We start from the raw sequence: 19,250 nt of genomic DNA on the forward strand, positions 1-19,250 counted from the left end.
ACCACTGCTTTCTGCCTCTGTCTGCCTGGCTTCCATCCTGAGCCCACGCCTGCATGAGCGTGTCAGACCGTCTGAGCTCATGGACTACCTCAGTCACACTCTGGGGACCCTTCTGTCCTCAGCTCTGACCCCGGTGTGCACGTGAGACAGACAAAGGAGGCGCCCGCCAAGCTGGAGTCCCAGGCTGGGCAGCAGGTGTACCACGGAGCCCGGGACCGGGTCCGCTCCATGTCCGGTGAGCCTCCACCCCCACCCCGCCTCCCACCCAGGGCATCTGCGAAGCCCAGAGAGTCCTGGAGCTGCGGTGCAGGGCAGTCTGTTCAGACCTGGCCCCGGGGGCTGAGGAACTGAGTGCTGCCTGCAAGCCCTCCCCACTGGGTGCAGAGGGGACACAGCCTCTGCACAGCTGCGAGCTGTCAGCCCGGCCCACCCCTGGGGCTTTCTCTGCTGTCATTTAAATGAGCCGTGGTTCGACTGGCGAGTTCTGGGGCCCTTGCCTGCTGTCCTGGGTCCACCAAGGCCAACTCGACACTGAGGGCCATGCTTGGGGAGGACTGGGCTGCCTCAGCCCCAGCTCGGAGTTTGGCAGGCCGGGCCCCTGCTGGAGCAGCCAGGCCTGTTGGGCCAAGTGGTGGTGGTCGCCAGCCCTCCCCTCTCCTCCTCCCCAGGGGGCCATGGCCTTCGTGTGGGTGCCTTGGACACTGCAGCCTCCCACTTCCCAAGCAGCCCCACGTCCCCGGGCTCCCAGACTGCTCCAGCCGGCCAGCCCGAGAAGGCTTCAGCTGGGAGCCCGCTCCCGGCGCAGAAGGAGAAGACAAACCTGGCTGCTTACGTGCCCCTGCTGACCCAGGGCTGGGCGGAGATCCTGGTCCGCAGGCCCACAGGTACCCAGGGATAGGCCCGTGCTCGGCTGGCCTGAGCTGCTGTCAGCATGTGCGTGCACAGTGATGCAAATGCTCTGGACACGTGGGAGCCGGTGGCGGGCAGTCAGGAGGTCACCTTGAGCTGAGTCCCCAGGGGTGGACGTGAGGGCCGGGCGGCAGCTGGCCTGCTCTGGCCGCCACAGCAAAGCCTTGCTGGGCCAGGTGGCTGTAACCACAGGACCTCCTGCCTCCTGCCCAGGGGCCCGGGAGCTGAGCGTCAGGGCTGTGGACAGGGCTTGTTTCTCCTGGACTCTTAGATGCCATCTTCTCTCTGGGTCCTTACGTAGTCATCCCTCTGTGTCCTAGTCATTTTTGTCCTGTGGACCCCGGTCAGAGCGGAGCAGGGTGCAGCTGGGGCTGCCCAGGGACAGTGGAGGGCAGGGTTGCTGGGGGTGCTGCACTGAGACCTGAGCCCGCCCGCAGGCAACACCAGCTGGCTGATGAGCCTGGAGAACCCGCTCAGCCCCTTCTCCTCGGACATCAACAGCATGCCGCTACAGGAGCTGTCGAACGCCCTCATGGCCGCCGAGCGCTTCAAGGAGCGCCGCGACACAGCCCTGTACAAGTCGCTGTCGGTACCAGCGGCTGGCTCGGCCAAGCCGCCCCCGCCCCCGCGCTCCAACACAGGTGAGTGCTGGCCCTGCCCAACTGTGCGCCACATCTGAGGGCAGACAGTCGCGTGGGGCCCTGGGCCGTCTTGGCACTGCCATCCTTGGGCACTGAGGAGGCCGGCCGCACACGGGGCACACTCGTCTGCAGACCTGGCGCTTGAGGGGCCTGCTCCTGGGGGACCCTCCTTTGGAGACGTGGTACTGTGAGTCGGTGGCTGGAGGCCCCGCTTGTCGGGTGGACACGGGCCTTGCTCTGCACTCCCCTTGGGCGCCTGGCGCTCAGGGTCCTGGAGGTGGCCGCGCTGCTGCTGGGGTGTGGGTGTGGACGCGCCAAGCTCACCTGTGCCCGTCTGCGCCTGCACTGCCCTCCTCCCCGCCTCCCTGCGGCTGGGTGACCACTCGTGAGGAGGAGAGGCGCGCTCCTGTCCCCAGCGTGCACCCGAGCAGCTGGGAGCGCTGGCGTGAGCGCCGGCTGCTGGCCGCCTGTCTCTCTCCCCAGGCTCGGGTCCTTGCAGGACCGGTGGTGCCTGTCCTCTCGGCTCGGCTGTGTGTGGCCTTCCTCCTGCTGACGGGCCGCTCACGGTTTCCCTTGCAGTGGCCTCTTTCTCCTCCCTGTGCCAGTCCAGGTGCCAAGGAAGGCTGCACAGGAGCATTTCCTGGGCAGGTATTCGTACGCTCTTTAAGGAAAGCGGTGTTTGCTGCAGAGCGCCACTCTGCCTCGTAGATGCTGTCATCGTCCCTCCTCCAGTCACCCCTCCCCGACCCCGTCTGAGCCTCTCATCGCCTCGGGGAGCCGCCCCGACTCGCATGAGGACGTCAGTGCAGGACGCCTGTGCTTTGCCGGCGGGAGCCCCCACTGCCTTGTGCCCTCCGTGGCCGAGTTCTGTTCCCAAGCGCGTTGGACCCTCTCAGCCCTGTCTTCAGCTTGAGGGGGTGACCTGGGTGACTGCACCCTAGAGGCTGGCAGAGGACAGAGCTGCCCCGCCCTGGCTCTGGTGCTGACGGGCCTTCTGAGCCCACAAGTGGGGTGTGTCTGCCGTACACACGGGCTGCCCAAGGGCCCCGAAGGCTGGCTCCCAGCCCGTTGCTCTCAGGCCCTGGCCAGAGGGTGTGGCTGGCTAGGTGCTCCAGCCGCCCTGGCCTCCCGCGTGGGTAGGACTGGCTCGGGGAGGGCACGGCAGGGTTTTTCGAGGCAGCTGACGGACTGCGCAGTGCGGGGCTACGCTGACTCGGTCGTTTGTTCTCAGCCCTTCGTCCTGGCGCTGGCACAGGAAACCTGGCTTTAGGGTCATACTCCCTCCTTAGCTGCCTGGCTCTGGGTCGGTATGAACTCAGCAGGCGAACCTCCGCCCTCCAGAAAGCTTCAGAGCCCGTGTGCACATGGGGCCCCTCACTGGTCTCTCGCTAGGGCCTCTCAGGGAGGAGCCCGGAATTCTCCCGGCTCCTGAAGGCTGGTCGAGGCCCTTCCTCTGGGCCGGGCCCTGTCTCAGGCAGGGGCTTCTGCACAGGGGTCCAGTCTGCCCTTGCCCACCTGCCTTGCCGGGGGAGCCCAGGCAGCTTCTGTGGATGCTGGGATGGGCAGGTGGGCACTCCAAGGGGCCAGGTGCCCCCCATCTTGACCCCTGGGAGCCCATGAAGAGACCGCCTGTGTCAGGGTACTCAGAATGTTCTCCTCCAGCTGGCTTGATGGGAGGGGGTGGCCCAGAGCTCCCGGCAGGAGAGCCTTGGGCCAGGCCCTGCTGGGGAGCTGCTGTGGTCTCTCATGGGGAAACCCGGTACCCTGAGGCCACATGACTCCTGGACAGGCCGGCGCTCAGCACGTCTGTGTCCTTCCAGATTCTGCAGTAGTCCTGGAGGAGGGAGGTCCAGGCGAGGCCGTTTTGTCAGCAGAGCCTCCTGAGTTGGAAGATTTTGAGGCGACACTGGGCTCCGATGAGCGCTGCAGGCGCAGCGACGCTTTCAGCAGGGTGAGTGCAGTCGGGGGAGCCGCCTGATGGGCCTGTCACCCCTGCTGGGGGCACCGCGGGGCTGAGCACGGGAAAGTGCTTTCGGGAAAGGGGACCCACCAGCTTGGTGCTGGCCACTCCAAGGCCCTGGCTGGGGATGGGTGGGGCTTTATTCCCACAGGTAAACCTGGGTGGGCTCCACGGTGCCTCCTGGTGAGCGTTCCGTTTGGATCCGTTCTTCCCAGTCATCTTCCACCTCCAGCCAGGAGGAGAAGTCATTCCATGCCGAGGAATTGCCTCCTGGTGGCATCCCCATCGAGCGGGCAGTCTCCTCGGAGGGCTCCCGGGCCTCTGTGGACCTCGCCTTCCAGCCTTCGCAGCCCCTGAGCAAGTCCAGCTCGTCGCCTGAACTACAGACCCTGCAGGACATTCTGGGGGACCCGGGGGACAAGGCTGAGGTTGGCCGGCTGAGTCCCGAGGCCAAGGCCCGGTCACAGTCAGGGATCCTGGATGGGGAAGGTGTCGCCTGGTCAGCCCCGGGCGAGGAGCGCCGGGGCCCCGCCCAGCCAGAGGGCCCCCTGCCGTCCAGCTGTCCCCGCTCCCCCAGCGGGCTGCGGCCCCGAGGCTACACCATCTCGGATTCGGCCCCGTCACGGAGGGGCAAGAGGGTGGAGCGGGACGCCTTCAAGAGCCGAGCAGGGACCTCCAACACCGAGAAGGTGCCCGGCATCAACCCCAGGTGAGCCCCATCTTCCTGGTGCTCCTGTGGGGGTCTGGTGCCGGCGGGGCCTGGTCAGGGCAGACTGTCCACAGAGACCAGCCTCCTTGGTGACCATGCTCTGGCCCTCTCCCCCTTGGGCTGTGACTGCTGGCTGCGACCTCACCTGTCTTCTCTCCCCTGCAGCTTCGTGTTCCTGCAGCTCTACCACTCACCATTCTTCGGTGACGAGTCCAACAAGCCAATCCTTTTGCCTAACGAGGTAGGTAGGTCGTCTCTCCCCCGCAGGGCCCCCTGGAGCCCGGCTGCAGGTGCACAGTGGGCCGAGCCCCCGGCTGGGCAGTGGGGGCTGCAGCCCAGCTCCTGGAGGCCCGCGAGAGGAGAGGCCTCTCCCAGACAGGCACTGGGCTGTGACTGGCTGGGAGGGGCTGGAGGAGGGGACTCTTCTGCCCTGGACTCAGGCTGGGCTCTGTGGTTGCAGTCTTTCGAGCGGTCAGTGCAGCTCCTTGACCAGATCCCGTCGTACGACACGCACAAGATTGCTGTCCTGTATGTGGGAGAAGGCCAGGTGAGGCTGCCGGGCTGGCAGGGGCTGCCTGGGTGCTGGGCGGAGGGTGGCCACCCTCCTGGGGGTGGGGTCCTTGTCCTCCACAGAGGTGGGTTCTGCAGGAGCCGCTAGAGTGTCAGGTGTGCATGGAGCTCCCTTCCCTCCGGGACTCAGGAGTGAGATTGACAGGCTGGGTGGGAGCACAGGGCGCTTGGGGGGGTGGGTTGTCACTGACCCCAGGGAGGTGGCTCTGAGCAGAGATGTGGAGGAAGTAAGGACATGCAGAGGAGTGCCGGGCAGGGGTGGCGAGGGGACAGGACGTGACGGGGGGCGTGGTAGCACCCCTCGAGGCGGGCAGTTCCCAGTGCAGGGTTTGCATTGACTTGACCTGAGTCTCAGAAGCGCCGTGGCTGCCATGGGCCGAGGGCCGGCCCGGCGGGAGGAGAGGGATGGGCAGCCAAGGACTCTGGGTCTTTCTGAGGACAGAGCCAGCCCAGGTCAGCGGCAGACAGACCAGGAACAGTGGGGTGGAGGGGGGTGACACCCCAGCAGTGGGTGTGAAGCTGCACTGCCCTGGTCAGGTGGGCGGCAGAAGGGGGGCTATGCCAAGGCACACTAATCAGCCTGACCCTGGCCCCCAGCAGCATCAGGCCCTTGGGGTCCTGCGGGCCTGGGACGGGGGGTGGCTGGGGGCAGCCTGGGAGCTGGTGCTACCGTGCCTTCGTCTCCCCGCAGAGCAACAGCGAGCTTGCCATCCTGTCCAACGAGCACGGCTCCTACAGGTACACAGAGTTCCTCACGGGGCTGGGCAAGCTCATTGAGCTCAAGGACTGCCAGCCGGACAAGGTGTACCTGGGCGGCCTGGACGTCTGCGGTGAGGATGGCCAGTTCACGTATTGCTGGCACGACGACATCATGCAAGGTGCGCCCTCCCTGCCCTCTGGCCCACTCCTCGGGGACCTCCACCCAGCCCGCCCCGCTCAGCCCTGCCTGCCCCGCAGCTGTCTTCCACATCGCCACCCTGATGCCCACCAAGGACGTGGACAAGCACCGCTGCGACAAGAAGCGCCACCTGGGCAACGACTTCGTGTCCATTGTCTACAATGACTCTGGCGAGGACTTCAAGTTGGGCACCATCAAGGTGTGCTTGGGGGCCCTCAGAGGCGAGTGCGGGGCCCTCGGGGCAGGACTGGGCCCTGGGCTGAGTGTGGAGGGGCTCGCAGAAAGTGGCCCTTGGCACCACGGTGACCCTGCTCTCGTGTGAGCAGGGCCAATTCAACTTCGTCCACGTGATTATCACCCCCCTGGACTACGAGTGCAACCTGGTGTCTCTGCAGTGCAGGAAAGGTGAGGCTGGGTGGGGGCAGGGGGGCAGCAAGAGGCTCCAGGGCTGAGCCCCACATGAGCGCCATGTCTCCCCAGACATGGAGGGCCTTGTGGACACCAGCATGGCCAAGATCGTGTCCGACCGAAACCTGCCCTTTGTGGCCCGCCAGATGGCCCTGCATGCGAACGTGAGCAGAGGTGGCCCCTGGGAGGTGGGGGTCAGGCCCGCAGGTGCTCCCACGCAGGGCTCACCGTCCCGCCCTCCCCACCCCACCCCAGATGGCCTCGCAGGTGCACCATAGCCGCTCCAACCCCACCGACATCTACCCCTCTAAGTGGATCGCCAGGCTCCGCCACATCAAGCGGCTGCGCCAGCGGGTAGGAGCTGGGCCGCGGGGGGTGCTCCACGGAGGTGAAGTGGCCAGCCTGGGGTGCGTGCGCCACCCCCTCTGGACTTGGTGCTGAAGCTCCCCCCTCCCCCAGATCCGTGAGGAAGCCCACTACTCGAGCGCCAACCTGCCCCTGATGCAGACGCACCCTCCTGGTCATGCCAAGGCTCCGGCACAGGCCCCGGCCGAGCCCACGCCCGCCTACGAGACGGGCCAGCGGAAGCGCCTGGTCTCCTCTGTGGACGACTTCACGGAGTTTGTGTGAGGCCGTGCAGGGTGGGCACGCGGACCCGTGGGGCTTCCCCGATGCGGACACAGCCTGGGCTCCCCCAGCTGTTGGAGCAGCCGTGCTGCGGGACCTGCCCTGCCCGTGCGGCACTGGCTGATACTTATCTGTGCAAATAAAGCGCTGGTGTGGCCCAGGCCTGTGCACTCGGACACAGACCCCAGAGTGGACACAGACACAGAGTAGTCAGTCAACTTGTTTATTTGACTTCGTCTCTTGGGGGGGTGGGATCTAGGCTGTAGCTTTGGCCATGCCCAACGGAGTGGGGAGGGGGGCTGCCAGGCTGCTGCTGGGGCCTTGCCGTTGGGACAGCCTCACACATACGTGGTCACACCCACCTCCCCTGGCCCAGGAGCCAGCCCCCGGGCAGAGATCTTCCCCTACCAGCTCTAGGGTCCCAGCCCTCACCCAGACCCGACACCAGCAGGCCTGGATAGGAAGCTAAGGCCATGGCAGTGGCAAGGCCAGCCTGGGGTGGGGTTTCCTCTCCAAAAGCCCTCTCTGCCCAGCACTTGCCCAAGGCCAGACTTGGATCTGAGAAGCAGCTGCTGCTCCTCCAGCTGGGTGGACAGGTGTCTGGGGAGGGAAGGCCAGCTCTGGCGGTCCCAGCTCCCTTTCAATGTGGGTGACAGTGGGCACAGGCTGCTTCAGCCACCAGATCCCTTGGCTGTATTGAAAAATAAAGCGACGTACAAAAATATATACATTTTAACCCCACATAAATTACAACAGACACACGGCGGCAGCTGGAGGCGAGTGCACGGAGCAGGGACGGAGGAGGTAATAACTTAGGGGAGGACGACAGGCGTGTGGGCCCCTCCCCTGGGCCTGCGTCCTTGGCAGGGCAGACGTCAGCCAGGAGGGGGGCCGGGCACAGCCCGCTGTACCTGAGGACTCGGGAAATAAATTAGCGTCTGAGGCCGGGAACTCGTCCAGCACTGCTGTGTCCTCCCACAGGAGTGGGAGGGGACCCTGGGTCCGAGCTGGCCATGTGGCCTCTGTAAAGTGCTGAAGCCCACAGAGAGCCTGCCTGCTCTCTGGGGACCTGCGTGCAGCTGTTCTGCCTGGCCCGCAACCGAGGGTGGCAGAAGGTGATAATACTGAGCGGTGTCTGCTCTGGCTCCGAGGGACCAGAGAGGAGCCACGGGCGCGCCCTGGGGAGAGGGGAGCCCAGAGGCCTTGGCACTAAGAGCTGCTGGGGTGGATCTTGTTCCTGGCCCGCAGTGATGCTCTGCTGGGGCCTGCAGCCAGGCCAATGCCTCGACTGGCCCGGGCAAGGCGGCTGGGCAGGACGGGCCGCAGGCCTGGGGAGGGGCCGGGGGACGGGGAGGCTGGGGGCACATTGCTCCTGTGGCCCTGCAGGCGCTGCAGCCGCCGCTCCAGCTGGTAGACGTCCTCTGTGGCCTGGTTGAGCCGGTCAAACTGGGCGAGTAGGGCCTCAAACACAGCATGGAGGCGGGAGGGCTCGGGCTCCAGCTCTCGAGGCCCTGGCCGGCCCAGGACCACGCTCAGCCCCTCCAGCTGGCTGGAGGAGGTGGAGGGGCGGGAGGTGTCGGAGCCCCCGCTGGGTGGGGGCACTTCCGCAGAAGCCTTGGAGCCCCGGGATGAGCGGGAGGGCAGTGGCTCCATCCCTTCGAAGCGGACTTTGTGGCGGAACTGGGGGCGGCACAGGGGCTCGGTCAGTCCGGCTGCGCCCTGGGCTCCGCTGGGCCCAGGGTGCGTCCCTCTCCCCCCCTGGGCCGTACCCACCTCCTTGACCTTGCTGAAGCCCATCCAGAGGCGCAGGCGGCGCAGGAACAGCTCCACCATCTCATAGTCCTGCGGCTCCCAGGCGGGGCGGTACAGCTCCCCATGCAGAGTGTGGTACCGCCACCGCAGGAGAACAGACCCCAGCCTCAGGACCCCCCACAGACGCAGGGCCCAGAGCCCCGTGCACAGCATGGGGGACAGGCGCCAGGACTCCGCAGGGCACAGGGCAGGACCCCCGGTCCCGGGGCACAGCACCAGGAAGGCCTGGGCAGCACTCCGAAGCGAGTCCACACAAGAGGAGACCAACTGCAGGGGAGGGGGCACGAGTGAGGGGCGGGCCTGGGCTCAGCCACCCTCTCCCACGGCCCTACTGGGACCTACCAGGACAGCAAGCTGCGCGTAGGCTGCAGCGAGCACCACCAGGCCTAAGGCTGCCCCCGCGAGCTCCGGCAGCGCCCGGCACAGCGTCTTGCCGAAAACCGACCACTGGCGCACAAAGCGCAGCTGCTGGGCGGCCTGCGGACAAAAGGCGTCAGCCGACTAACCCTGCCAACGCTGCCCGCCCGGACCCACCGGCTCAGCCCTCACCTTGACCAACAGCAGGAAGAGCAGCGAGGCGGTCAGGCCGCGAGCCACGGCGCTCAGCTGGGCCACCTGTTCAAAGCTGGTGAAGCGGCGCGGACGGCGGCGCAGGAAGCGGGTCCACTGGCGGTCGGCGGCGCCCAGCTGGGCCAAGCGCACCAGCGCCGCGGCTGCCGTCAGCGCCACCAGCAGCCACCGCGCCCAGGTTCCAGACCGCGTGGCGCGCGTGCGCCCCTCCCTGCGCCAGGCGCGCACCTCGGCCGCCGAGAAGTACAAGGCGAACAGGAGCAGGCTCACCTGGTGGGGCGGGCCGGGGCCGGGGCGGGGTCAGGCACGTGGAGGGCGGGGCCACGGCCCTGAGGCGGGTCCGGGAGGGCGGGGTCAGGTTGGAGGTAGGAGGCTGGGGCGGGGCCAGACCCGTGGAGGAGGGCGGGGCCACGACCGCGGGGGCGGGGCCTGGAGGGCGGGGCCTACCGAGGTGAGCAGCGGCAGCGAGAGGCCGGCGCTGAGCTGCCTCAGCACGAACGGGCGGACGCTGAGCGCCGCCACTGCGTGTCCGGCCGCCGGGAACTCCAGGCGCAGCGTGACAGCGGCGTGCAGCCCCACGGCCGGGCTGTAGCGTGTCAGCTCCACAAATACAGCGCGGCTTCTGCACGGAGGGCACGGGCAGGGGCCGGGAGTCGGAGGGAGCAGCGCCGGGAGAGGCCGGTGCTCTCCAAAGGGGCTCGGGTGGCAGGTTTCGCGGTGACGGGGCAGCGCGCGCGGGGAGTGGGCGGAGGGGCCGAGCACGGGGCCCACCTGTTGTCGATCCAGTTGTGCAGCTGCAGGAAGCCCAGCTGCGCGCGGCTCTCCTCCAGGCTGGGCCCCAGCTCCTGCACGTAGCCCCCGCTGTCGTACACGGCGCAGGAGCCCCAGGACCACACGCTGCCAGGAGGGGCGGCGTCAGCGCCAGTGCCCCGGCAAGCTCCTTTGAAGGGCTGTCCCTTTCCCCGGCACCCTGGCCGCCCTCCGGGCTCACCCCAGCAGGTCTGGCGCCGAGTAGGCCCAGATCTCGGAGCTGTTGAGAGCAGCGCTCCCCCAGCCAACGCTGTAGTTGCTGGTGCTGAAGCTGCCTGAGGCTGCTGAGCAAGCGGGGTCCCTGGAGCCAGGTGGGTGCGGGCAGAGCGCTGAAAGCAGAGGGTCCAGGGCCCTGCCTGTTTACCAGCCTCCAGGCCAAGCTCGGCGGGGCCTCACCGAGCCCGCCCAGCACCCCAGGAAGTAGGTGTCACTGTCTGCACGTCAGGAGACCCAGGCAGGCCGTCACCCAGCCACGGGCATTGGATCCAGACCCCGGCAAAGGCTTCCCTTTGGGAACAAGTTAGGCTAAGAGCCAGGGCGCCCCTCAGTGACTCACCTTCCTGCAGACGCACCTGCCGCAGCCGTGGGGGCCCCAGCTCTGGCCTGGACTGGTTCCCGTGGATGTAGGGGAGCAGAACGTGGGACATCCATGGCCAGAACTCGTCAGACCTGCCCATGCCAAACCCAGAGTCAGTCACATGGCCGTCCCTCACGGCCCAGCCCCCCAGGGTGAGAGGCCCAGGGCGCACTACCACCCCAGTCCCAGCCGGGCCAGCGGGAGGCGGCCAGTGCTGCCCAGGGGAGGAGGCACGGCCTGGGCTTCCTGACACTCGGGGCTGGTAAAGCTGTGCTGGGCCTGTCCTGTGTCCTTTCCCCATGGCCAACAGCACCCACTCCACTCCTGATGACCAGAGATGGACTGAGACGCTTCCCAACACCCCCGAGGGGCTGCGCTGCACCAAGGGCGGGGTTGAGGTGGACCCTGGCCGGCATTGGCACCGCCCTGGCCCAGAGGACAGACCTGTGCCTGCACACAGGGCATCCGTACCGGGTGATGGCCAGAAAGGCCTGGCTGTCCAGCTCCTGCTTGATGGCGCTCTGCAGGCGGTAGGCATGGTTGTGGCACGAAGTATCCCCGTAGTTGGCCAGCAGTGTCACCAGCAGGAAGAACATGTAAACCAGAAGGCCCTGGGGGGCAGGGATGGACCTGGAGTCAGCCAAACCCAGCCTGGTGCCCCGTGGGTGCAGCCTGTGACAAAGCGTGGCTTCCACATGCTGGGCAGCAAAGTGCCCACAGCCAGGGAGGCTGGTGCTGAGAACCAGGCCTGTGCGCAGACATGGTCTGCGAAGGCCAGCAAGCTGCACCAGGGCCCCAATCAGGCTGGGCAGCAGGAGGTCACGGGAGGGGTGGGGCCCACAGAACCCAGACCATCTGCGGAAGGAGGAGGGCGCACTGAGGTTTTCGAGAAAGGCGGGCCCTCCTGGAAGGTGTTGCCTGGGCCAGGAGGCCAGGAAGGGAGGGCAGGCACCAGTGTGGGGCCCGAGCTCACCCGCAGCATCCCGTGCAGCCTCTTGACCTTCCGGGCTTCCTCCTTTGCCAGGAAGAGCGCAAAGCCATGGGGTGGCCGCACGCGGGGCACACGCTCGCTCACGGGTGTCACGGCAGGGCTCTCCACCAGGGTGTCATCCTCATCGGGGTGCAGCCGCTTGGCCACCAAGGAGAAATACAGCGCCTCCAGCAGGACCTGGGCCAGGGCTAGCGTCAGAGGGGCCCACGGAAACCAGAAGCTGGCAGGCTGGCCCCCCGTACCCCTCTCACCTTGAAAGGCTCCCAACAGAGGAAGGAGGCCAGGAAGCTGGAGCCGCTTGAGAGGAGCCACATGACAGATACGCTGGGTGGGAAGCTGGCGCCAACCCACCCCGACACGCCCACGGCCACGGCCACCAGGAGCAGGCTGAGTCCGTGGGCCAGGGGCGCACACCAGGCTGGCAGCAGCCGCTTCCGCAGACCCTCCACCAGCCCTGGGAAGGCAGGCAGATGGGTCAGCAGCGGCTGAGAGGAGCGGGAGGCTGTCCTGGGACTTGGGCGCGCACCTGTCTTGGGGAGCCTGGCCGGTGGGGGCTGTTCCCACGTCAGGCCTGGGCTGGGCAGCCCTGTATCCCCCGGGCTCCGCAGCATCACGGGCTGGGTCTTCTCGCCAGGGGCGCTGCACCTGAAGCAAGATGGGGGCACTCGCCTGTCAGCGGCACACTGCTCGGGGGCGCGGCCAGCCCCCTCTGGCCTCTGTAGAGAGAGGATACCGCCCCAGGCCAGGCAAAGGATGCTGGGCCCACTGGCTGCTCGGGGGCGCTCGCCTCGCGGTGCTGGGACCCGACACCCATCCTTCCTGCCACCGCTCCAGCAGCCGTTGCCCCACAGCGCCACACCTCCCGACCGCCACCCCTAGAGCCCGGCACTCACAGGCCAGCGAGCAGGTCCGTTTCTCCCTGCGTGTGCTGGGTGGGGGCCAGGCTGCCAGCCCCTTCAGCCAGGATCTGCCGGATCAGGTCCTCATCTGGAGAGGGCGGGACAGGTCAGCCTGGAGCCCTCCTAAGGGGGCCGGGCAGCGCCTCCCCACCTCACGCACCTGAAGCGGAGAAGTACTTGGCAGGTGAGGAGGGGCTGACCAGGGAGAGACTGTCCTCCGGGCCTGGTGTGAGGCCCATCCGGCCCCGAGCCAGCCGCTGCAGGGCACTGCCCATGACAGATGGGTCACTCAGCAAGTCTGGCCAGCTGAGGGTGCCTTCGCTGGATGGCCAGCACACCAGGCTGCAGGCAACAGTCAGCAAGGGGTGCCCGGGCACGCGATTGCACACACATCCAACCCAAGTCCTATCACAGGCGGACACGCGGGGCTCTAAGCAAACGCTCCCAGGACAAGTGTGTAACACATGGATGAGGACACATGACCCACACAACACACAAAGGAGAACATGCAACCCACATGACACACAGAAGAGGATATGCAACACCCATGACACATGGATGGGGACACGCAACCCACAAGACATGTGCACGAGGACACACGACGCCCACAACATGTGCACGAGGACACGCGACGCTCACGACACACAGATAGGGACACGCGACGCCCACAACACGCGCATGGGGACACACGACGCCCACGACACATGGATGGGGACACGTGACGCCAACACACGCACAGGGACACGCGACGTCCACGACACACGGATGGGGACACGCGACACCCACAACACGCACACCGGGACACGCGACGTCCACGACACACGGATGGGGACACGCGACGCCCACGACATGCGCACGAGGACATGCGATGCTCACAACATGCACACAAGAATATGCTACGCTCATGACACGCGGATGGGGACACGCGACGCCCACAACACGCGCACGGGGACACGCGATGCCCACGACACATGGATGGGGACACGCGATGCGACACACACGAGGCACAGCTGACCCACACAAGCTCAAGCTTTCTTTTGGGACCCCACCTTTTAGAATCCTCCAGAAATGAGTCCTGTCTCACTTGTCCAGCAAAGGCCTGTTGAGAAGCACACACAGAGCCTGACTGCAGACTGCCCGCGCCGCAGCCCTGCCCGGGCAGGCCCCCGGGAGCCCGCACCTCGGCACCGAGTCCCGGGAAGGCGAGCATGGAGCTGTCCAGCACGGATGAGTCCAGGCAGCTGTCCACGTCCAGCGCCTGCGGGCCTGCGGGGGTGGGGCTCGGGCCCCCTGCCACCTGCGGGAGAGGCAGGTCAGCGCATGCCCGCCCTGGCGAGCAGAGTCTGCAGCAGTGCTGTCCTGAGAACATTCTAGAACCACATGTGTGCTCTGCACCTACAGACTCCATCACAGGAGCCACTCTCCATGTGCCGACACGGAGCGCCAGGAGCGGCTCCCATGACCGAGAAGCTGAAGTTCTTTCTCATTTGAATCAGCATAACCGTGGGTGGCCACACACAGCTAAGGACGACATGACCAGGCCACTGGCCGAGGTGTGTGGCCTTTGCTGAGCACTGCGTGAGGTCTCTGTCTGGCTCTGGCCTCAGGGAAGAGTCAGGAGGTGCCCGTCAGGTTTTATTGAGCCTGTGTGGGACTGCTGCTGACTTTCCATGACTGCTCGGTGAACTCGCCAGAGAGGCCACCTGGGCTGTTCTCGGAGGTTTTAAGTGACCTCCCCCCGCTGCGCTGGCCCGGGGTCTGCTCAGACTTTGTCCTCAGGTCGGTTTTTCTTAGAACCTGTGGCCTGTCATCCGGGGAGCCCATCCCTGCCTGCTCGGGGACCTGACACGCGGGGGTCGGCAGCTCACGGGGGCCCGTTGATGCCTGACATGCTCTGGGTGCTGACCCCTCCAGGCCCCCCTAGACAGCCCGGCACGCTCAGGGGCCCCACGCACCCACCTTGCTCCGGGACATGCGGAAGAGGAACAGGATGGCCAGGTAAACAGGGTAGACGACCAGGCTGGACACCAGGCCGACGGCGACGGTATCCAGGCTCAATGGGGCCAGGCTGGACACGGGGCCCTGGCTGCGGGAGAGGACATACGGGCTGGCTTGAGGGGAGGCAGGGAGGCGGGAGCGGGGGAGGCCAAGGCGGGCGGGCCGGCCCCACAGCACGCACCTGTGGGTGCTGTCCCCCACAGCCCCGTACCACACAGCGTTAGCACCCAGGAAGAGGCCGATGAGGAGGACGCAGCACGTGGCACGCTGCACGCGCGTGAAGCGGCTCCGAGGCAGCCGGTCCCATATGGAGAGCCAGACGTGCTTGTCGAAGAAGCCGCGCTGCAGCTCGGCGACCAGGAGGCGCTTGAACCGCCGCAGCGCCGCGTCACCTGGGGGGAAAGGCAGGCTTCAGGAGACCCCAGGCCAGGCATTTGTTTGTTTTGCGGCAGCTGCCAGGCGGGGTCTTACTTGCAGCCAGCACCTCCTTCTCCACCAGGCCCCCGTTGGCCTCCGTCTCCACTGACAGCCAGTCGTTGACCAGGAAGAAGGTGCTGCGGGCGCTCTGCAGGTCCCGGACGATGACATGCTGCAGGAACCAGGCGGGGCTCAGCCCTGTGAGAGTGGGCGGGCGGTCAGAGTCAGCGGGCAGTGGGCGGGTGGGGCAGGGCGGGCAGGCAGTGGGCGGTCAGGGCCGGCGGGCAGTCAGGGCCGGCGGGTGGTGGGTGGGCAGGCAGGACGGGCGGGCAGTGCGCCGTCAGGGCCAGCGGGCAGTCAGGGCCGGCGGGCGGTGGGCAGTTGGTCAGGGCCGACAGGCAGTGGACAGGCAGCGCAGAACAGGGCAGGTGGGCGGCGGGCCCCACCTTTGTTGTCGTGCCACACACGGATCTTCCACAGGCGGCCCAGGCTGTGTGGGGTGGCAATTTGGAAGACGTCCAGGCTGTTGCGCTGGAAGGCTCCGTCCCCATCCAGGTGCCGGTGGCCGCTGCGGCCGTCTGCCCCGTACAGCATGATGCCCACGTGAGCAGTGGTCCCTGGAGCACAGGTGGACAGGAGGCGTGACTCTGGGTCTCTGTCCCCGGACGCATCTGCCTGTCTATCTCCCTTCGACAGGCACAAGCCTCACCCCGTGGCTCCGACACAATCTCGGGCCCTCGAACTGTTCCACGAACGGCCCCAACAGTGGTGGAGCGTTAACGGCAAGTGACCACATGGAACAAAAGCACGGCTGCCAGCCTGCAGTCTGCTACGCGAGTAAGAGACCCATGTCCTGGTGGCGACTGGCAACACCACCCCTTCCAGAGCCTGCTGCTGACCGCTCACCACGCACCTGTCTCACACAAACCACCAAGCGCACAGTGGTCTCGCCCCCGTGTCGGCCACGATAAACCTACATGACATTTTATGAATGTCATAGAGAGGAACAGAAAAAAACTTCAAAAATAAAAATTTCCCTGGACTTCCTTAGCAGTCCAGTGGTAAAAACCTGCCTTGCAGTGAAGGGAACACAAGTTCGATCCCTGGTACCGGAAGATTCCACATGTGGTGGGACAAATTGGCTCGGGCGCCATGGTGACGAAGCCAGAGCTCACGAGCCACAGTGCTGAGTCAGCGCCGGGAGCCAGAGCGGAGCGCCCACGCCACTAGAGAAAGCCCGCCCAGCAACCAAGACCCGGGATAAATAAACACATAAAAACTTAAGAAAATAAATACTTTCCTAACAAGAGAGAGGACTGACCAGGTGATAAAGATGAAAGCAGAGCAGAGAGATGAAAACTGGTACCAAGGAAGTGCACTTTGAATCAAAGGCAAACGTGCAACTGAAGACGCAGCCAGCCGTGCGGCTCCCGCCGCCACCCCAGGCCCTAAAAAGGCCACCGGTGACAGCAGAGTGGCCGACACGAGCGAGGACAGTGGATGCAACAAAAAGGGTGAAGATGCCACGGAGCAACCAATATAGCAAAATGCTTCTTCACGTGAGAAGAGCTCTCAGAGGTGCTTCACAGCGGAAGTACGGACGGCATGGGCGGTAAAATGACCTCTGGCCGGAGAACAAGGACGCCCCTGAGGTGGCGCTCATGGACAAGAACACCCTTCAGACTACACTTGCTCAGTTTCCCACAAAGAAACAAGATGCCTGACCTCAGCGTCCAACAAGTACGTCACACAGTACTGACCTCACGCCAACCTGCCCCTCTGATGGCTCTAACCGATGGTCAGAGAGCTAGGGACGTCGTGAAAACAGTTTTTTCACCTGGACGACCTGCTACCATTCAGTAATCACCTCCCATACCGGTAGATGGGCTTCCCTGGTGGCTCAGTCAGTAAAGAATCCGCCTTCAATGTTGGAGACCCAGGTCGATCCCTGGGCCAGGAAGATCCCCAGGAGAAGGGAATGGCAACCCACTCTAGTATTCTCGCCTGGAGAATCCCATGGACAGAGGAGCCTGGCGGGCCACAGTCCATGGGGCCACAGAGTTGGTCATAACTTAGTGACTAAGCTATGGTCCTGCTGGTCTTGCCTGCCTGTGCATGCCGGTGGCCGCCCTGTGGGACTGCAAGCCTATAGGCCACTGCTTGCAGACCCACCCCGCCGGAAGCCCCTTACCTGAGCCCCGGCCCCAGCCGGTCTTGACCAGGATCTCGTACTTGAAGCGGCCCCCCTTCCCGCAGAATGGGATGGCACGGACCCGGCGGACGTCCAGCTGGTCCAGCTTCCGCAGGATCACGGCCATGACCATGTAGGTCAGTAGGCACACGGCGCAGGTCAGCAGGACAACGTGGTTGACGCCGGAGGCCGGCTCCTGGGGAGACAGGCCCGTCAGCCCCGAGGCCATGCACCACGGCGCCAGGCTTCCCTCCGTCCAGGCACGGCGCCACTCACGGGGAAGCTGAACTCGACGCGGCTGGCGGGCACGAAGAGGCTGGCGCCGAAGGCGGTGAGGTGGCGGGTGAGGCAGACAGCCTCGCGGGGCGAGGTCTCCTCCAGAGGCACCAGCCCCTCTGTGCGCCACGCCATGTCCTCCTCGCTGAAGTACTGGCAGAGCGACGTGTACAGGCCCACGGACACCGCCAGCGCTGACCAGCGGAAGTGGCTGCTCAGGTTCAGGTAGTAGCTCGTGCCCAAGTCTCGGGACCTGGAGGGGGGCATGTCACGGTCAGGCCCCGCCCCGCCCGGCCCGGCCCGCCCCACCAGGGGGCGCCCACCCGCCAACGAGGCCCGCTGTGCACCCTGGGGCGATGAAGAAGGTGTAGGGCCTGTGGTCTCTGCCCGCCAGGGCCTCCAGGCTGATCCTCTTGCTGGCTGAGCAGTTGTGCTCGTTGGGCCGGGGCTCCGAGTGCAGGTAGGCGGCCAGGAAGGGCTCGGGCTCCTCCGGCAGGTACTGCTCTGTGGGTGGGCGGCATGGGCAGGCTCGGACCCCCGCGCGGGCAGCCCACACGCCCCGAGAGCCCTCCCCTGTGGTCGTCCAGCCAGGCCCCTAGAGCCTCGTGAAGCAGGACACAGGACTTAACACAGGCCACAAGTTGGGGGAGCCCATGAGAAACGCCGGTTCAGCTGGCCAGCCTGCGGCCCCACGCAGGCTGGGCCAAGAGAGGAGGCCACCCAGCAGGGGCCCCGCCCGCCACGCACCGTCCAGCACCGTGAAGGTGAGCTGCAGGTGCAGCCCCGCCTCGGGGTTGCTGTTCTCGGGGGTGACCACGACGCTGACCGAGGCCCGGGGCTGGATGACGGCGGAGCCGGCAGGGACGCGCTGGCCCTGGGCAGCCTGGTCCGAGTTGTTGGGCACCTTCACGGTGATGGCGCGCTCCGAGGCCAGCTGCCTGATGGGGATCTGGGCGCCGGCCTGCGTCTGGAAGGCCATGGAGGCCACCTTGGTGGAGACAGTGTAGTTGCTGATGTAGCCGAAGGGGAAGGGGTTGGAGTCCACGAGCAGGATGAGCTGCACCACGTCGCTGAGGTTGGGCAGGGCAGCGCTGAAGGCCTCGGGGATGGAGAAGTGACAGCCGGGGCCTGGGGCGTCGCCCTGGCACAGCAGGCTTCGTGGGTCCGAGCGCTTGCCTTGCGCCAGGATCTCCTCCCCGGCCAGCGTCAGGGGCTCCTCGTTGAGCACGCGGGAGCGCGTGAGGATGCCCACGAGGGCGGATGAGAGCTGGTAGGCCCTGGACGCCACCAGCAGCGAGGGCGGCTCCGCCCCCAGCTCTGAGGGCTGTGGGCCCTGCACGTCCGAGCTGGCCACATGGATGAGGTCGCCTGTGGGAGGGAGAGGTTGGGGGGAGGCAAGTGAGGGGAGGGGTGGTGGGAGGGGTCAGGGGAGAGGAGGGGGCAGAGGTTGGAGGGGAGCAAAGGTCAGAGGAGCGCGGCAGGAGAGGGTGGCGGGGGCGGCGCACCTGTGATGTTGAGGATGCTGTCTGCGATGGCGGTGGGCGTCCCCGCGCCCGTGGCGGTCTCCGCCTGCAGGATGCGCATCATGTCCTCCAGCCTGTGCAGCGTCTTCTTTAGGCACGAGCGGCACACAAGCTCCCGGCTGGACACCTGCAGGGCGCCCGCACGCGTCCAGCCGGCTGGCCAGGCCAGTGGGGCTTCCCCGCTCACCCCGCCCCTAGGGCAGCGTCTGCAGGGGCCTCCCCGCCTCTGCAGGCCAATCCGAAGCACCCTTCCGCTGCGTTCTGCAGAATCCACACTGAACACACCTCCATCCCCAGCCTCTCTCCCGGGAGCCCCTCGGTGACCCTTCCCCACACACAGGCCAAGTTCAAGGTAACATGGCCCCACAGGCCACCCGGGTCCCTCACACGGCCGAGCCCAGTGCAGAGACCCTGCACTGCCCTCCTGAGGCCTCCCGGCACGCTGCCCGCATCAGGACGGAGCC

General features: G+C 66.3%; 2 protein-coding genes across 13 annotated transcripts in view; one reads left to right on the forward strand and one right to left on the reverse strand.

The window, feature by feature from the left end:
- The window catches only part of TSC2 (TSC complex subunit 2), a 29,827-nt gene extending 22,896 nt beyond the window's left edge, over positions 1 to 6,931 (forward strand). For 8 of the 12 annotated variants that reach the window (XM_061152568.1, XM_061152559.1, XM_061152563.1 and 5 more), the window contains 14 exons: positions 123 to 235; positions 669 to 884; positions 1,347 to 1,550; positions 2,130 to 2,198; positions 3,371 to 3,501; positions 3,726 to 4,219; positions 4,385 to 4,460; positions 4,680 to 4,766; positions 5,481 to 5,667; positions 5,747 to 5,886; positions 6,014 to 6,092; positions 6,168 to 6,259; positions 6,351 to 6,449; positions 6,555 to 6,931. In XM_061152568.1, the coding sequence (XP_061008551.1) occupies positions 123 to 235; positions 669 to 884; positions 1,347 to 1,550; positions 2,130 to 2,198; positions 3,371 to 3,501; positions 3,726 to 4,219; positions 4,385 to 4,460; positions 4,680 to 4,766; positions 5,481 to 5,667; positions 5,747 to 5,886; positions 6,014 to 6,092; positions 6,168 to 6,259; positions 6,351 to 6,449; positions 6,555 to 6,725 (2,158 nt within the window). In that variant the 3' untranslated portion in view covers positions 6,726 to 6,931. The remainder of the gene's footprint in view (positions 1 to 122; positions 236 to 668; positions 885 to 1,346; positions 1,551 to 2,129; positions 2,199 to 3,370; positions 3,502 to 3,725; positions 4,220 to 4,384; positions 4,461 to 4,679; positions 4,767 to 5,480; positions 5,668 to 5,746; positions 5,887 to 6,013; positions 6,093 to 6,167; positions 6,260 to 6,350; positions 6,450 to 6,554) is intronic. The other 4 variants (XM_061152569.1, XM_061152560.1, XM_061152561.1 and 1 more) reach the window with 1 other exon arrangement.
- The window catches only part of PKD1 (polycystin 1, transient receptor potential channel interacting), a 38,859-nt gene continuing 26,538 nt past the window's right edge, over positions 6,930 to 19,250 (reverse strand). The window contains exons 22-46 of the mRNA XM_061152558.1: positions 18,769 to 18,913; positions 18,011 to 18,631; positions 17,611 to 17,767; positions 17,264 to 17,516; positions 16,988 to 17,183; positions 15,243 to 15,413; positions 14,851 to 14,994; positions 14,561 to 14,771; positions 14,341 to 14,467; positions 13,562 to 13,678; positions 13,431 to 13,480; positions 12,542 to 12,723; positions 12,376 to 12,469; positions 12,009 to 12,127; positions 11,734 to 11,936; positions 11,465 to 11,659; positions 10,963 to 11,102; positions 10,471 to 10,583; positions 10,096 to 10,243; positions 9,876 to 10,001; positions 9,552 to 9,726; positions 9,084 to 9,374; positions 8,877 to 9,011; positions 8,496 to 8,801; positions 6,930 to 8,402 (exon numbers count right to left, since the gene is read on the reverse strand). Coding sequence (XP_061008541.1) covers positions 7,932 to 8,402; positions 8,496 to 8,801; positions 8,877 to 9,011; positions 9,084 to 9,374; positions 9,552 to 9,726; positions 9,876 to 10,001; positions 10,096 to 10,243; positions 10,471 to 10,583; positions 10,963 to 11,102; positions 11,465 to 11,659; positions 11,734 to 11,936; positions 12,009 to 12,127; positions 12,376 to 12,469; positions 12,542 to 12,723; positions 13,431 to 13,480; positions 13,562 to 13,678; positions 14,341 to 14,467; positions 14,561 to 14,771; positions 14,851 to 14,994; positions 15,243 to 15,413; positions 16,988 to 17,183; positions 17,264 to 17,516; positions 17,611 to 17,767; positions 18,011 to 18,631; positions 18,769 to 18,913 — 4,890 coding nt within the window. The 3' untranslated portion in view covers positions 6,930 to 7,931. The remainder of the gene's footprint in view (positions 8,403 to 8,495; positions 8,802 to 8,876; positions 9,012 to 9,083; positions 9,375 to 9,551; positions 9,727 to 9,875; positions 10,002 to 10,095; positions 10,244 to 10,470; positions 10,584 to 10,962; positions 11,103 to 11,464; positions 11,660 to 11,733; positions 11,937 to 12,008; positions 12,128 to 12,375; positions 12,470 to 12,541; positions 12,724 to 13,430; positions 13,481 to 13,561; positions 13,679 to 14,340; positions 14,468 to 14,560; positions 14,772 to 14,850; positions 14,995 to 15,242; positions 15,414 to 16,987; positions 17,184 to 17,263; positions 17,517 to 17,610; positions 17,768 to 18,010; positions 18,632 to 18,768; positions 18,914 to 19,250) is intronic.

Source organism: Dama dama, chromosome 10 (genome assembly GCF_033118175.1).
Source record: "Dama dama isolate Ldn47 chromosome 10, ASM3311817v1, whole genome shotgun sequence".
NCBI lineage: Eukaryota > Metazoa > Chordata > Mammalia > Artiodactyla > Cervidae > Dama > Dama dama.